The following is a 15,861-nucleotide window of genomic DNA, read 5'->3' as shown; positions in this document are numbered from 1 at the left end:
GTGATTCAACTTTCGCTACTGCCTTAGTCCCACTTTTCCCTCTAATCAGCTGAGAACAACAGCTTTAAAGCATTTCAAAATTAATATAAATTAACAGTCATGCATTAGTAGTTTTAAAACTACATAATACATCACATACTTTCCTAGAACTCAGAAATCCTTTCCCAGTACCTAAACATTATTTTCCTAAGCTTACCAGGAACTCTCTARAACTTTAGTAAAGTAACCAAAATTTAAAGAAGTAAGTGGGAAAATCCAGTAATTTGGAATTTCCATGAACATTACAGGAAGAAATCTTGTAAGTTTTAGAAAGTAAACTGTCTAAATTCCAAAATGTACCTGTTAGCTTCTGAAAAGTACCCAGAATTTTTTTTCCAGTAAATTCCGAGGAGGTTCCAAGAAAGCACTTTGAAAGTTCAAGGAAAGTAATTAGTTTGTTCCAAAAAACCTCCAGTAAGGTACTAAGTATGTTCTAAAAGATAACATTTAAAATTTGTAAAGTCCTGTCTATGTCCAGAAAGTACAATATGGCTGAAACATCAGTCAATATTGATAATTAATGATTAGGTTTTTTTTGTTGTTGTTGTTATTGTTTTAAGTATGTGAAATACTCCCTAACTGGTGGCATAGCCTTTTTTTTTATGTCTTTTGTTACTTTTAAGCACTTTTAAACATTGGTGAAACCATAAACTGCTGCTGCACAACAGGTAGTTGCTAGGTAAGCAAAGAGTGAGTGAGTTAGTTGATGCCACTCACTTGTATCGCTGGAAGTGAAATGTTCAGCAGTTAAAGCCTTTCCTCCGCATACATACCCCAGAATGCTGTGCAGTGAAATTAGCGAACACTGAATTGGACGTACTACCTATTGATATTAATCATGTGTTTATAACAATATGTATTGCTTTTGAGTTATCGTCCAGAAAGTATGTGGTAACTTTGGCGAAAAAACCAAAAAGTTCCATAAAAACCTATTAAAAGTGCCTGGTAAGTCCCAGGAATGTAACTACTAAGTTACAAGAWACATATTTCTGGGAAGTAGCCTCTAATTTCTAAGAAGCTGAAGGACAATAACTGCCAAGTTCTGAGAAAGTACCTAGTACTTGTAGGGAAGTAACCTCAAAGTTCCAGGAAAGTCTCTTGTATTTTCCAGAAAGTGACYTTTGAGCTCAGGCTTAGTAAGTAGTAAGGTCCTAGAAAGCACCTGCTCAGTTTTAGGAAAGTCAGTATGATGTTTGGTCAAAGTTCCARCAAAGTGTTTATTGAGTTTGGAAAATGAATCTTTAAGTTCTGGGAAAGTAACCTCTAAGTTTGCTACTTTGTTGACTGTTATATGCAGTGTCACGTTCAACATGGACTGCTATCTTAAAAATCCACGTACAATCTGTGATTGTACAGCCACTTGAAAATCACATTTGTGTGATTTTTGACAAGTTGAATAATTTTGTAACAGGAACTTTCATGAAGCCGAGTTCCCGCAGACTCTTGACTTCCTACAAAGTGCCGTTTTCTCATGAATGAGAAATTTGTGTTACACTCCAGTTGCCCATTTAGATATACTAAAATATCAAGTCTGTAAACACTCCTTTCTATCTGCTCTCTAGTGCAAAATAAACAGGTCATAAATTAGCATTTAAGACAATATAGAACATATAAATACTTTATAACTATAGAAATAAAACCTCTGTGGGCTTCTATTCGGTCTCTAATAACAATAATACACAGAATTCATTAGGAAGCAAATACAAGGAGGGCACAGCCTATTGTGTCTAATACAAATAATGATAAATRTACACGTTGAAACCTTCTYTRMAGTCTCTATCTGATCATCATGACATAATTTCTCTTCACGATGAAGTTTTGGGCTCAATTCTCAGAGAAGCTTCATACAGGCTCTCCTCGTCCATCACTGTGCTGTTGTCCAGCAGGTACTTTGCCACCTGCAGCAACAAAAAGCACATACATAGTACACTGAAAGGAATTTGTTTAACTTTTAGGCTCTTCCTTTGGAATGGACATTTGATGAAAGAATAATTGTGGTTGAGAAATCACTTTTCTTTGCAACTTGGACAGTTGCATCAGAAGGTCAAACAAACTAAAACTAAATTAAAAGGCTAGCATTTTCTTATTTGTGACAGGAGTCCATTAGGAAGACAAATAAAGCATACCTGCATGTTTATTATGACAAATGCTTWTAAGTAGACATTTCTTTGAAATTTTCTTGTGAAGAAATGAACATACATTGAACTATATAATGTAGTAGTAGAGTCATTTGTGTCATTTTGAATCTTGTTGATGTCCCATTTTGAGATTAAAGTCAAAGGATGAGGAGAAAGAAGATTAACTTGAAGAAAAAGTTGCCATTTTAGAGAATATGTATATATATATATATAATTTTTTTATTTTTTTTAGAAATAGTTTAAAGCAAACTTAAAAATATGTTAAAATATATCTTAAGAATTAAGTCAAAATATCAAAATGTATTTACACATAAGACAAAAATAAAAAAAGCAAAGAAAGAAGCTGCAATGGTGAGAACAAAAAAGCATCAATTATTAAAYCAACCCACTGGATCAGTCATTAGCATTTTGTCTTTTTAGAATATTACTTCTATTTTAGTTTGATATTTTGACTTTATTTGTGAAATAATATGTCACATTTTCCCCACATTTATCTTGATATTATCTTCTTCACTTGTTAAACTGTTACTTATGTAACAGTTATGTTACTATGGTTCTTAGAAATGTTTATGCCTAGATCATTTTAATAAATGTCTGCCTAATAGTGACAGTTACTTTTTTTCATTCAGGTGAATATTTTTTTTAAAAAATGAGATAAATGATAATGATCAATTTATTTTATGTTTAATCGTTTMTGTTTTCTCACCTTAGGCTGAAAATCTATCTTGTAAGCAGTTTGCTGAAATTGTCGGATCTCTCTGATGATGTGCGAAATCTGGAGGCAAATGGAACARCTTTGTGTCATTTTGAACCATCTTATAGCAAATTGTTATTGTAAAATTAAAGGGCTTCGCCTCAAATGTAAATGATATGACAATTTTTGTCTACCATTCTCATCTTGGAGAAGTTGACCAGGTTGTCCTCTGTGTAGTTTGGTGTTCCCTCTTCAATGAAGGCCAAGTCAGTCAGATACATTCCCAGGTAAGGAACACATGGAGGGTCACAGCTGAGAAGAGTGCACAGGTCACAGAAAGAGACGGATGTAAAACAAAACCAAAAAAACTAAAAAGTTCAACAAAGCGATACAAATAGACAAATACTTACTTTTTCAAAGCCTCCCTTAGGTTTTTGAAGCGGCCCTCTGACGACACCAGCTTCTGCAGCTTGTCGATCACAGTTTTYGTCTAGAAAGTGAATCACAGCTAACTTGTTACCACCTGTAAGATCTCTTTGAACTCAGATTTTTTTATGTTATTTTCTAAGATGATTTTTAATATGTTGTATCTATTTATTACACTGTTATCTTTCTAGAAGTTTTCTTYTTGCCATTTTATTAAAACTACATTAATTTGTCACATGAGTTGAGGAATATTTTTCAGCTTGAATAATTCATAYGCTAAAGTTAGGAGGAACCCCTGACAACAATGAGATACGAATCAGAAAGTCTCCAAAAAACTAAGAAAAGGCAAAAGATACTGAACAGACACACATGTTGTACCTGCTTGGACACTTTTAGCCAGGTCCTCTTGAGGCGGAAGATGGAGCTCCGGTTGAGCGAGGACGTGATCTCCAAAACGGCATTGTAGTTGTGGAGGCAGCGGCAAATGTCCGCCACAGCCACCCACTTCTCAATCACAGCCACCCTCATGTTGACATCATCCCAGTGAAGGATCTCTGAGGCGATCCTGTTACTGATCTAAAAAAGAAACACACACATACACATCTAATAATGCTTTTGATTCTGGCTAATGGGTAACGAAATTAGCAAATTCAGTGTCGCAGAAAAATTTCATATTGTAAATAGTATATAACACAAATGCACAAGCCACAGTGATCACACAGCCTTGACAGGATCGTGAAAGAAAAGACACACAAGATTGTAGACTGTGGCCAGAGTCAGTGGAAATCAAAATGTGAGTCTGAAGTGACTGTGAAGAGGCACAGAATCTGATWTACTTGATGTTCAGRTTTTAGAGAAATTCATGCCTCGATCTGGAAAGCTTTCTGGAGAGCCTGATTTCAGATTCTAGCAGTACCTGGCACCCGCTTACACAACCAAAAGTGCTAATGCCTACKTTAATAACCATGGTATTATTGACCAGCGAACTCACCTGCCCTAAACCCGTAGAGAATTTAGGGATTATTGTTAAGAGAAGGACAAAATAAACCATATGCAGAACTGCACATAAACTGAAGGATGCTATTAAAGTAACCTTGGCTTTTTAACACCACGGCAGTCTGTGGCAGAATCTAAATAATAGAATACATTTTTTGTCATCAAATTACTAACATAAATACATGTTTTAATGACATTCTATTTAATAAGATCACTTATAAATATATAAAGAAGGACGTTATCACATACATCATTAAAATGCTTGGTTGTTTTCATTATGTATGGTGTCCTCTCATTTTTGTCGTTCTTCATCCAGCCTTGTCCAAAGAACTCCCTATAGAAGAAACACGTGTCACAAAAAGAATATTAAAACACAATATTCGTTCAGCATCAAGTGAACTCTGTGCRTTCTTCAATCTCCCTTTGCTAAAAGTAGTTCTTGTCTTGTTTCTATTCAAAAGTTTGCAYGTAGGCTACTCACTCATAAGGGATAACTTTAAAGACCAGGTGGTCCAGCATTGTGAGTTGCTCAGCAATCTCCAAGGCAGAATGGTTCTCAAAAGGTTCAGTCTTACTTTCTTCCATAGCCTAAACACACACACACACACGCACACACACAACCAAGTCATTATTAATCCTAAAGCAGTAATCATAGCTAAACAACCGTCTGGCGGATTCAAAGAGATTTCTCACGCCTACCATCTGGGTGATCTCCTCAATGCTGGCCTGGCTGTCTCCAGGATCCTCCTGAGTGAGAGTCCTGCATGCAAATAAAAGTGACGCCTGCTTCAGCAATTTCTTCAAAGAGGATTTAGTTTTTATACAACAACTTAAGAGCTACTCAGCATTCCTGCATGTTAAAAGATTTAGTCACACCACAACAACAAGACTGACTTTACCCCGCCGGTTCGTTAACACTGTCCTTTTTTTCAGAATGGGGTTTGCCTTTTTTTCTGCTCTCTGTGTCTTTGCAGTTACTGTCCAGGAACATTTAACCCATGATTTCCAACTAAGCTATTCATTATGTGAACAAATCTTTCTATGTTCTTTCAAAAATGTTCTTTTCTACACCGTTCTTTCACAGAGATTCATCGCATATGACAATGCATCTGATCATGCAGTGAAGAAAGGAAAACCAACCTGATAATGTTGGCAGCTGCTTTTCTTTCCTGTGTCAGGAGCTCTGGGTCATGCATCACCTCCTCCAGGAAGCCAATTACCCGCATCTTCAGCTCTGTGTTCAGCTCAAAGTCCTGTGGAAACACACAAGAACGACCACAGTGTTATTACACAGGTCTTATTGTACTGCTTCAAAAACAGAAGGAAAAAAAAAAGAAAAGAAAGGGGTCAAAGTTCACCTGTGAGTGTTTGGACACCCAGTGACGCAGCACATTCAGGACTCTATTTGTAGCAGCTCTGCGAATAACAAACTCTTTGTCTCCGTTCCTCTGATCTGTAGGAAAACCTGGAATCCGGGTTAATACAGTTGGATTTCTTTTTCTTAAATARCCTGCTCCTGCACTAATGCCTCACTAATTTGCTTCTGCTGCAGCTAGAAAACTGCTGCTTAAACGTAGGACAAGAAATATAAACATTGTTTTGGTTCAAACTTTTTTGAACCTCCCAAAATGTCAGGATGTAATAAAGCCASATACATTTATTCACCCTAAATGTCACAGAAAATGAAAATAAAAACAATCGTGAAACAGATGAAAATGTTTCCCTACAAGTAAAATAGTTGGAAATAAATAAAGATTTGAGATGTTTACAAAACAATCCAGTGGAATTTATTTAATTAATTTCCTTGTTGTGCTCAGAAGTTGATATTCCCACAGWCGCCTACAACATGAAGCTTAGTGTCAAAATTCACTTTAGGGTCTCAACCATTTATTTTATAAAGTATATATTGTTTTATTTCTAAATAAAAGCAGAAGTAGCTGCAACATTTTGATATACTGGGCTCAGCCTTTTTCACACAGGTTWAAATTATGCATACAAGCTCAAATTGATARATATTTCCCTCATAAATTTAGTCTTTCAGCAAGTTGTGGTCTGCTCTTCTACACATTGTTGGAATAATTCTACTAAAGTATTCATCTCTGTACATTTATTGTGCATTATTGCTTAATGTCTACCTGTTTTTCCATTATTTGGAATCACTGCTTTGATGCCACTTATGTTCAACCATGTATTTGTTGGTTTGTGGGGATGTTGAAGGTAGTCGCTCTTCTGTCTTTTTCAAAGCACCAGTTGCCATGACAACAAGAAAGCCCCAACCATCACACCACCACCACCATCCCTGAGAGTCAATCTGATATTTTTAGTGTTTTAAAAAAATCTTTTGTTTTACCATACAGCTTTTCTCCGGTGGGACTACCCAAAGTGCTTCTTGTTAAATTTAAGAAGAGAGGGTTTCTTGGTCAGCACCTAGCATCGTTTTCAGTATCCAAGTGCTTCAGACAGTGTTGTAGAAGCAGCTCTGCCAGCCAATTACGGAATGTTACTGACCTGTGCTGGCGAGGGACATACGGCGGTACTTTTCCTTGGTCGGCGTTCCTTCATTGGCACCAGCTGTGGCGATGGCAAAGGCCGAGGCAGCGGATAGGGCACTGCGGTTATTCTCAAGCTCCCGGCAGGATGACACCACCATGCCATTGTTGAAGGAAAACAGGGAAAACTCTAAATATGGGAACATTAAAATTGCAAACATTTAATTTATTGAAAAAACACAAACACACACACACACACACAAATATATATTACACCAAAGAAGGTTTTCTCTAAGGAGAAAATTTTAGCCCCTTTAATTTTAGGCTGTATAATCAAACTGTTGACCGTTGGAGGGCAACCACGAGCTGAAACCGATGTAGAACAGTGTGTCCTGCATCTCACGGCAATGACGGTGAACGCTCCACTGTGCCTGCCTCTCTGCCTCCCTCCATTACTCACTTCTTCCCCCCTCTGCCTTCCTCCGTTCAGCCGGGGGCGGTATAGAAGAACACGCACATCGTTGCTAAGGTACAAGGTTTCCTTCCACCTACTCACACAAGGCACTGGCTTCCCTTATATCCAGCAACGTGGGAAGAGAACACACTGGGGATGGATTGTGCTTGACTACCTACGGGGTGGATGCTCCCTCGCTATATGACATGGGGAGGGCCAGGATGCCGTGGGTGGTTTTTATCAAGACCTTATTTGGCTGTACCTGTCTTTCTCTTTCTCCAAAACAAAAAGAAGTTTGTTCCAAGTTTGCTGATGCTATCTTTATTTACTTTGCGCAGCTAGAAAAAGTGGTGCTGCCTTTTTAGTCTTGTCGCATTAGATGACATTAAAATCAGACTTTTTACACTGCGCATCAAATCAGGAACCTGAAATTTGAGGTATTAACTGTATCTGATWCAACTTTTTTTCTCAGATTTTGAAAAAATCAGCCCTTTAATGTTGCACATTGCAGTTAAATTATYTTGCAGAAGCAGTTATATTCTTGAAATGTTCAAATTTTATCTCATTACAATCTCAAGCTCAAACATGATTTTTTTGTTTTTTTTTTTGCTTTCATGTGATAGATGAAGTGGAAGAAAAATCAAGTTGGGAAATATGAGGATTCACTAAAGAAGCATAAAATGGCCAAGGTAACTCTGGAGGATAGGCAAAGACCCACAGCAGCTCAGATGTAACAATCTGTAGACGGGACAGACTGTCCCTGTCAACAGATTGTTCTAGTCTTCTACTCAAGTATCTTTTAAAGTTTGCCAAAAGCCATGCAGGAGATACTGCAAACATGTGGAAGAAAGTACTCTGGACAAATGAGAGAACAATTTAACATTATTCCCATGGCRAAACAGGGTGGTGGCATCATTATGCTGTGGGAATATTTTTCTTCACAGGAGAAGTTAATTGGAAGATGGACTGAGCTAGGGCTACTCTGGACGAAAATCTATTAGCGCCTTCACAGAACTTGAGACATTGGTGTATTTCTACAGTAAAYCAAAGCATACATGTGTGTTAGAATGGCCCAGTCAAAGCCCACGCTTAAATAAAATGGAGAATATGTGGCAATATTTCCCATMTGACTGACATTTAGGTATCTGTTAAAGAGTAGTTTTCTATATGTTYTTTCTATATATGTGGACATTGTAGAGACAATGTTGAGCTGGTTGAGTTCAAAGACGAACAAGCTCAAGAATAGGAAGAGCTTAACGGTGATAAGCTGCACTCTACCTGAGTTTTTTGACTTGACATTCTTGGGTGTCGACGGTGACTTGGGAGGAGACATTTCTGATTCTGCCTCATCACTCTGACTCTGCTCTTCATCGCATTCCTCTCTGACAGACCGATCTGGATCCAGAATTCAAAGGGGAGTACAAATAAAAGGAAGAGCACAAAATGTGAAGAGAGGAAAAGGAAACAACACGATAAAATCACAACTAAAATGACCTTGATAAAATGACCTTGAACAACTCTGTTGATATCTAAAAACAATCCTCCCTGAACTCAAACAGCCCAAATGGGAAACTACACTCAAAAAATTGAATCCGGCAGCAGTTCTGACCTTGCTTGCCAGGGACGGACTCTTCAGCTTTTCCCTCAGATTTGGACTCTCCCTCGTCAGGGATTTTGCTGGCCATTGTGCTGGACACGTAGAGCTTGTTAATGTCAAGTGTGGTCTTGCTGAAGGGTGACATGGTTGTGTGCATGCTTGCATAGCCATTGGGAGAGCAGCTGAGTGCTGCAAGGTCCAGGGCCTTGCCCCCAGTGATGATGGGGATGTTGAGTGAAAGTTTGCGTCGGCGGTTCGGAGAGGAATTCTTGGTGATGGAGAGAGGAGGCGGCGAGGAGAACTTGCGGCTGGCACGTGGCGACGTGGGTGGCTCACCGTAAAGGAGTTTGTTGTTCTGGCTGCTGGCAAAGAAGAGCTCCAACGAGCTGCAGGAAACGGGGAGAGACAGAGACAGGTGACCACAGACAAAGGGTGAATTGTTAGATTTTAAACTTCGGTTTGAAGACAARATGATCTCAATAGGAGAGTGAAACAACAATGGCTATAATGGGGCGGCACTRGGTGTCAGAAGAAGACAAGGAACCACGAGGCTCCTTGGGAGCTCCTGCCTCTTTTATTTAAGCTACTTTGTTTAAGACAGCATCCTCCTTGCTCTGAGAGCCACCCCCTTGAAGGCCTATAAATAGCATGTCAAGTGACAGTGTGGGAGGCACGGGTGCTGCCAACAGCAACCAGCCCAGGGGAGGCCCACAGAGACATGGGGATAGAGAAGCGGAGAGAAAGGGGAGCCAAATAAAAAAAGAGGGAAAGAGAGAGGAAGAGACTGGGCTTCAGTAATAACACAAGACAAGCAAGGCTGAAAACAGAGAGGGAGGGCACCAGAGGGGGAGCAACATAGTTGATATGGATTCCACCACAGCGCAGGCTGCTGGCTGCGAGTGGGCGAATGGGAAGTCTCCAGCCCTGTATGATGCTAGCTGCAGTCATAGCGTGTCTCCGTGTCGAAATTTAAGAAACACTTCAACGAGGAGATTAGAGGGGAAAGCATTTGAAACGATGAGACCGAGTGGGGTAGAGGAAAGGTGAGARAGAWGTGAACTGAAAAGAAGATGAAATGAAACTAAAAAGTCAAGAGCGTAAAARAGTGCAAAAAGAGGCAAAGACTGCATGCTTTTTGACCAGAAAACAAGAGGGGGAATGTGACAAAAAGGAAGAAGGAGGAGGAGGAGAAGAAGAGAGCAGGGTGCAAAACACCAACATCAATATTTAATAYYATGGAGCTGTTGCAGATGATGGGGAAGACAGGAGAGAGGGGGGAGAGGGTGGGGTCCTGCAGCAGAGTAGAAGGTTGCCATGGTGACAGCGCTGCAGTGAGAGGGATGGTCAGACTCACGGAAAGAAAAATAAAAGCAAGAGAACAGCAAAGGGTAAGACGGGGAATGGGAGAAAGGAGAGGGAAGAACCGGGAAGACACAGGATCCAATTAACTGTGATGGCGGAGAGAAGGTGTGCTGCCGTGACCTCTCACTGCCTCCGCCTCAGTCCCTCCTCAGCTTCATGGTAGCATGGTAGCATGATGAGGTTTCTCACAGACAGTCCATGTGAGAGCAAAGGCTAATTCAGTCACTGGGGAAGTCCCACCTCTTCACTGCAGCATTACAGCGCCGCTACTGCATCCTCAGGTGGAAGAGTAAGGGAATCTCAAACGGTGAACAATGGCCAAGTAAACCAAGTAAGAGTTCAATGTAGCCAAACCGTACGCTTTCTCCAAGTTCGACCAAATAAAAGGCGACGTGTATAAASCTGATGCAAAAATCCAAACAATGTAAAAGTGTGCAGTGAAGTTTGAGTCTGATTTATTTGCCCTGATTATAAGATAAATAGGAATTCATCTTGTGAAGTTAATAATGATGTACAGTAGGGGGTGGTGTGGGGTCTGGCAAAGGGAGCTGAGGCTATGCCTTCCTTTTTGCTGCCGCCCAGTTTAACGTGCCACCTCTAGTGAAACTTTCTATAAATTACTCTGATCTTGTAGCTTTCACTCAMATAATGCCAGGATAAATTTTACTAGTCTCCTTAGGTAAAAAAAAAAACAAAACAAAAAAAACAAGTCTTAAAGTAGGCTGGATGAGGAAAGTGGAAATAGTCTTCAATAGATTTTTCTTTAATCTATTTAAAAGATGTAAAATTGTTAAGAGGCTACACTAAAAGTCAGTTACAAACTTTTTATAAAAGGTGCAATTGGGCATTCCTCTACCACACACGTGTTGATACACATTACTAGAAGAYGGAAGAACACCAGTGTCAAATGTTTATTCTACATGAAACACAAATAATCACTACGACATGTTTTAGTGTGTTGTGGACTCTGCATACACTGAGGAACACAGAAAAACACACAATTAATCGCTTGAAAATCCAAGAGAACAAATTGTCTAAAGTCCAAGCAAAGATTCAACCCAGAAATCTATGTGAAGTAATAATGTAAGCTGCACTTCCTGCATGTCACCACCTGCTAAAAATTGTTTATAAAATTATGTTCCCTGAAACCCACAACCAATGCCACCCCRTTTTTATGCATTAAGTACCTTTAAAGCTGAGCAGTGAACACACAGAGCTGAGATTCTATTATCTGGCAAAGATGATAGAGTCTTTGCCAGTAACTTAAAATGTACTTTGGAGTAATCCTACATACCGTGCAGGGATGGCACTGATTGGTTTCTTGTAGATGGTGATGAGCTTGTCCAGGACTATGTCCGCACTGGTGAAGACGCGGTATGAGTGAAGGAAGGTATTGAGGAAGTCAATGGAGAGAAAGCGTAAGTCGATCAGCCTCTCCAACAGGCGCTCCACACTGGCGTAGCGGATCTGCAGTACCTTGCATGAGTTCATCATCTTGCTGAAGCGAATGTCGACATCATCACAGTACAAGCTGGTATCTGACCTATAGAGCATTAGATATTATTAGAGGGAGGAAATGTTGCTCTCTTGGCTCACGTTCCCTGCATTAATGCTACCCAATTTTYGGGAGAGCTTCTAGATCCAYGTAKGAATTTCCTATTTTTATTCATAGATGTTTATTTCCCCAAAAAGGAGAGAGAGATTTCACTGCTGTACAYAATGTAAAAGCAGACTGCATTTTCTACAAAGTTTTAGAAAAAACATATCTTGTTTATTCTACCAGAAATTGACACGATTTCAATTGGTTAAAAGYACAACCTTAATCACCCAAGGCTTTTGGAAAATGCAAATGATATCTTTTACATCAGGGATGCTTTATTTAGCTTAATTTTATTGTTTTATGTGTATTTGATTTAATGCTTGACTTTARGGCTTTCAGTTAAAACTGGACAGCATAAGATTAATTTGTAATAGTCAAGAAAAACACACCTAGGTCTTAACTGATATTGAATGAAATTCACCTTAACYATGAAGGTCTTTTATAGCCGTAGAGAAAATATAATTGCTTTGGTGAAAAACCTAAATGAACCAGCTAATTATCTTAATTAAAAAATGATAAACTCTTAAAAAATTAAAAACAATGTACTTACTGTATATTTATATATGCATGCTCTTGAAAACTAGAAAGTTCAACTGGGAAAYAATAAAGTTTTATGTCATATTTGTTTTTTTGACCAAGAAAAGTACAATGACATTAAACATAAAAGAAGAGATACATGAATATTTTCAAAATACGGTGATTTACAGCCGTTGATCAGATCAGATTTTGCACTCCTAGTTAACAAATTCTTTGTGCTCTGGTCATTTTTTATCTAACCCTAACGTCAGTCTTTGACTTTGTGTTTGTACCATATATGTGCATTGTCATGCACATGACTCTTACTTAATCATCTGTGGCACTGTGACTTTACTGTTTTCCTCAAAGGCGTTCATCATTAGACCGTTGCAGCGGATGTTGTCGATGCACTGCAAGACAGAAAGTAAACATCTTCATGTTACTGTCTGTCAACATGAAGATGCAGGAGGGACAGAAATACAGAAACTTTTTGATGCTGCGGGTCTCTTTGCTTCCTCTTGACCAACGATGCAAAAGAGTCGCTGATTTATGATGGACTTTTCTTCCCTGATTGCATCCTTGTTTGACTTTCAAGTCTCCATAAACAAAGAGTTTTGAGGATGCTGATTAAACATGCCCACGAATAGGCAAACTGTTCTCGCTCCTTGTTTAGCCCCCCCAGGTTGATTAATATTTATGCACCTTGAGGGGAAACCTACCTGACTTATGTCACTTGTCCATGCTGACTTCTCCTGTCGTGATGAYGCTACAAGGATGACAGTGTAAGGTTGGCCTTCCTTGGGCTCCACCATAACTTTAAAGTCCAGATGCTCTGCATCCTGGCCGCTTCGCTCCCCTTTGGCTGCAGTTCAACAAACCAGCAGGTCAAAAAATGTTAGAAGCCTTGCAATGGCAACTATTGCTGCAAAAGGTTTAACCTGAAAACTAAGCGTGTCCTAACAATGGATAATTACTGACTGTACTCTTTATGACTCACTTGATCTATTAGAACTTGGCTAGAAAACAATACATTTGAAAAACCTCCTGAAGTGTTGTGACGAACATGATGTTCTACTATTAAAATTCACAAAATAGTTTGTTTCTTATGCACCCTCRGCTTTCACTATGTAGAATAAAGCTGCATGCAATAAACACAATTCTACTATAGACATGCAAGTTCTTACARAAATAAACTTAAACTTTAAATTTGATCATATTTTGTCACATTGCAGCCCAAAACATTTACAGATTTTACTGAAATTATAGTATCTGTGTTTTTCCCCATGCATATGCATTGTGATTACCTTGTTTAAAAAGATAAGATTGGATAAACCAGAAATAGTAACTTACACTCATCGTCTGTTCCCTCGGGCTCCTCCATCAGGGTAGAGTCTATGAGAGACACCACTCCATTCTATGATAGGATTGACAGGCCACAGGTAAAAGTTTTTTCGTACATTTTAAACCCTTCCTGAAGATTAGTAATGAAGTATCTTAATTTGATTGACAGCATGAACAKATTTTGGTCTGTGCTGTGGGCTCTAAACACATGGAAGTCACTTTCTAAACTCCAAATCAATACCAGGCTTACTTAATCTCTATTTTGTTTCTCTAGTTTTAGACCTTTATAAGTGCAAACCATGTTTTACCTTTGTGATGTGAAGTTTTCCTCCTGATCCTCGGGTACAAATGATGAGATGTTTGGAGAACAGGAAGCATTGTCTCTCCCCTTCCTTCTTCAAAGACAGAGAACCCAGGCGGCCTCTTGTGATTTTCCCTTTTTCACTCATTGGCACCTGAATTAGAGAACCTGTCCAAGCATACACATACATCAAATTATGCAACATTAACATGCAAATATTCTAACCTTTTCTACATTATTCATTCATTATTATTTGATTTACCAGGCTTTCAGTAGTTTTTTTCTGTGTTTCAAGTTGTTGTGTGCAGTGTGTATGTTTTCTATTTTGGATTATTTATTTATTAATCAGAATCAGTGCTTCAAGCTAGCAATCAAACCTCCCTTACCTTGTCTCACAAATGTTTGGCTGGTGTCAAGCAACACTTCACAACCCTCGACAATCATGCGCTCGATGGCCAGGTTCTTCCTGATGTTCTCTGTTTCACTCACCTCATCATGCATGATTCTAAAAGGAACAACAAATACTCATGCATCTCATTGGATTGCAATATCCAAATCTAATTTATTTCAGAAATTACATTTTAAAAATGAAACTCACACCATATATTTTACTGATTACACAAAGAGTGATATTTTACAGGAATTAATTTATATTTAATTGTAATAAAATGGCCATATTGTGGCTTGGACAACGACTGACTTGACWTTTTGTCCAGCAGATTCATTAACACCCTTCACAAGGAGGCTTAGCCACAAAAAGTTATTGCTAGAGAATGTTGTTGTTCACAGGCTACTGTTTATTTAAGTTCAGAATGCTGAACATTCAKTGGAAGGMAAAAGTGAGATGAAAAAAATACACAAGCAACATTAGGTTGTTGCAGCTTTGAAAGGATTGTGACAAAAACTCCAATAAAGAGTTTTTTAAGTGACTTTGACCTCCTTGGCATAGCGTCCAAACCAGTTGCATCTCATTAAGTGACTTAGCGAGGTATAACTAGAAAATAGGCACCTTAGTCTACACGCTGTACATCTTTGAATTGTCTCAATGAATCTGGAGTCAGTCATTATTTGAATTGTAGATTTTCTCAAAAGAAGACGGACAACAAATAACTCTACCTTGACAATTCTTCCAGTTTTGACTTGGCATAGTCTAAACTGTTTCTTTCCACATGCTCATGAGGAGTATGAGCCAGTAACTCATGCAATGTCAAGATGTAGCGAGGGATCTGAAAAGACGAAGGAAATATGTTTCAGTTTAGTCTGACTTTTAGCATGTTCCTTGAATTAAAACATTCTACCAATTAAAGTACCAGTAACTCAGTTTAACCAGTTCCAAATAAATTAAGCAGCCATCAAGTGTATAAAAAGGTACATCTCAGAATGATTGATGTGCTTGTGATGAAGTTTGAAAACCTCCTCTAATGCCAGTTTGTTGGAGAAGCTGTCAGGTGAATTGGTAACAAACATCTCTTCACTCATTTTTAGCATACTAGCATACAGTCACAGATTAAAAAGGAAAGATGTGGCTTTTTTTAACACGGCTCTGTTGGTTGCTTGAACTGTGATAGATCGCACAAAATATCAGAAAAATGCTCCATCTGTGTTTTTAGTGTCTTCCAACGGGCAACAAGTGTTTAATTTTRTTTAATTTCAAAACTAAGCTAATTTGCCACTAATACTCAATTGAAGTCTTTTTAAAATTGTGTGTATTTTTTTTTCTTTTATGTTTTTTCCCCCTCATGCTGCAAAAGTGAATTYTACCTGGAACATGGGGTAAGTGAGGAATGTCTCCAGCGTCCTTTCCTCACAGTCAGGCTTGGACTCGTACTGCTTCAGCAGTTTATCAAAGTCTCTGTTCTGCTTGCAGTGGGCCAGGATCTGCAAACTGTACTGATGGTTCCTCACAAA

General features: G+C 38.7%; 1 protein-coding gene across 1 annotated transcript in view; it reads right to left on the bottom strand.

Annotated features, from left to right (window-relative positions):
* Window positions 1–568: 568 nt before the first annotated feature.
* The window catches only part of LOC103462737 (ras-specific guanine nucleotide-releasing factor 1-like), a 25,797-nt gene continuing 10,504 nt past the window's right edge, over window positions 569–15,861 (bottom strand). The window contains exons 5-25 of the mRNA XM_008405705.2: window positions 15,715–15,861; window positions 15,070–15,179; window positions 14,340–14,458; window positions 13,961–14,121; window positions 13,662–13,725; window positions 13,031–13,173; window positions 12,639–12,721; window positions 11,490–11,738; window positions 8,846–9,219; window positions 8,515–8,631; window positions 6,802–6,972; window positions 5,652–5,758; window positions 5,434–5,546; window positions 4,993–5,053; window positions 4,775–4,881; window positions 4,543–4,627; window positions 3,676–3,873; window positions 3,282–3,361; window positions 3,066–3,183; window positions 2,884–2,952; window positions 569–1,937 (exon numbers count right to left, since the gene is read on the bottom strand). Of these exons, the coding sequence (XP_008403927.1) occupies window positions 1,845–1,937; window positions 2,884–2,952; window positions 3,066–3,183; window positions 3,282–3,361; window positions 3,676–3,873; window positions 4,543–4,627; window positions 4,775–4,881; window positions 4,993–5,053; window positions 5,434–5,546; window positions 5,652–5,758; window positions 6,802–6,972; window positions 8,515–8,631; window positions 8,846–9,219; window positions 11,490–11,738; window positions 12,639–12,721; window positions 13,031–13,173; window positions 13,662–13,725; window positions 13,961–14,121; window positions 14,340–14,458; window positions 15,070–15,179; window positions 15,715–15,861 (2,769 nt within the window). The 3' untranslated portion in view covers window positions 569–1,844. The remainder of the gene's footprint in view (window positions 1,938–2,883; window positions 2,953–3,065; window positions 3,184–3,281; window positions 3,362–3,675; window positions 3,874–4,542; window positions 4,628–4,774; window positions 4,882–4,992; window positions 5,054–5,433; window positions 5,547–5,651; window positions 5,759–6,801; window positions 6,973–8,514; window positions 8,632–8,845; window positions 9,220–11,489; window positions 11,739–12,638; window positions 12,722–13,030; window positions 13,174–13,661; window positions 13,726–13,960; window positions 14,122–14,339; window positions 14,459–15,069; window positions 15,180–15,714) is intronic.

The sequence above is a fragment of the Poecilia reticulata genome, linkage group LG3 (genome assembly GCF_000633615.1).
Source record: "Poecilia reticulata strain Guanapo linkage group LG3, Guppy_female_1.0+MT, whole genome shotgun sequence".
In the NCBI taxonomy this organism is placed as follows: Eukaryota; Metazoa; Chordata; class Actinopteri; order Cyprinodontiformes; family Poeciliidae; genus Poecilia; species Poecilia reticulata.
Note: the sequence above shows the minus strand (reverse complement) of the source record. Positions and strands in the feature narration are given on the sequence as shown.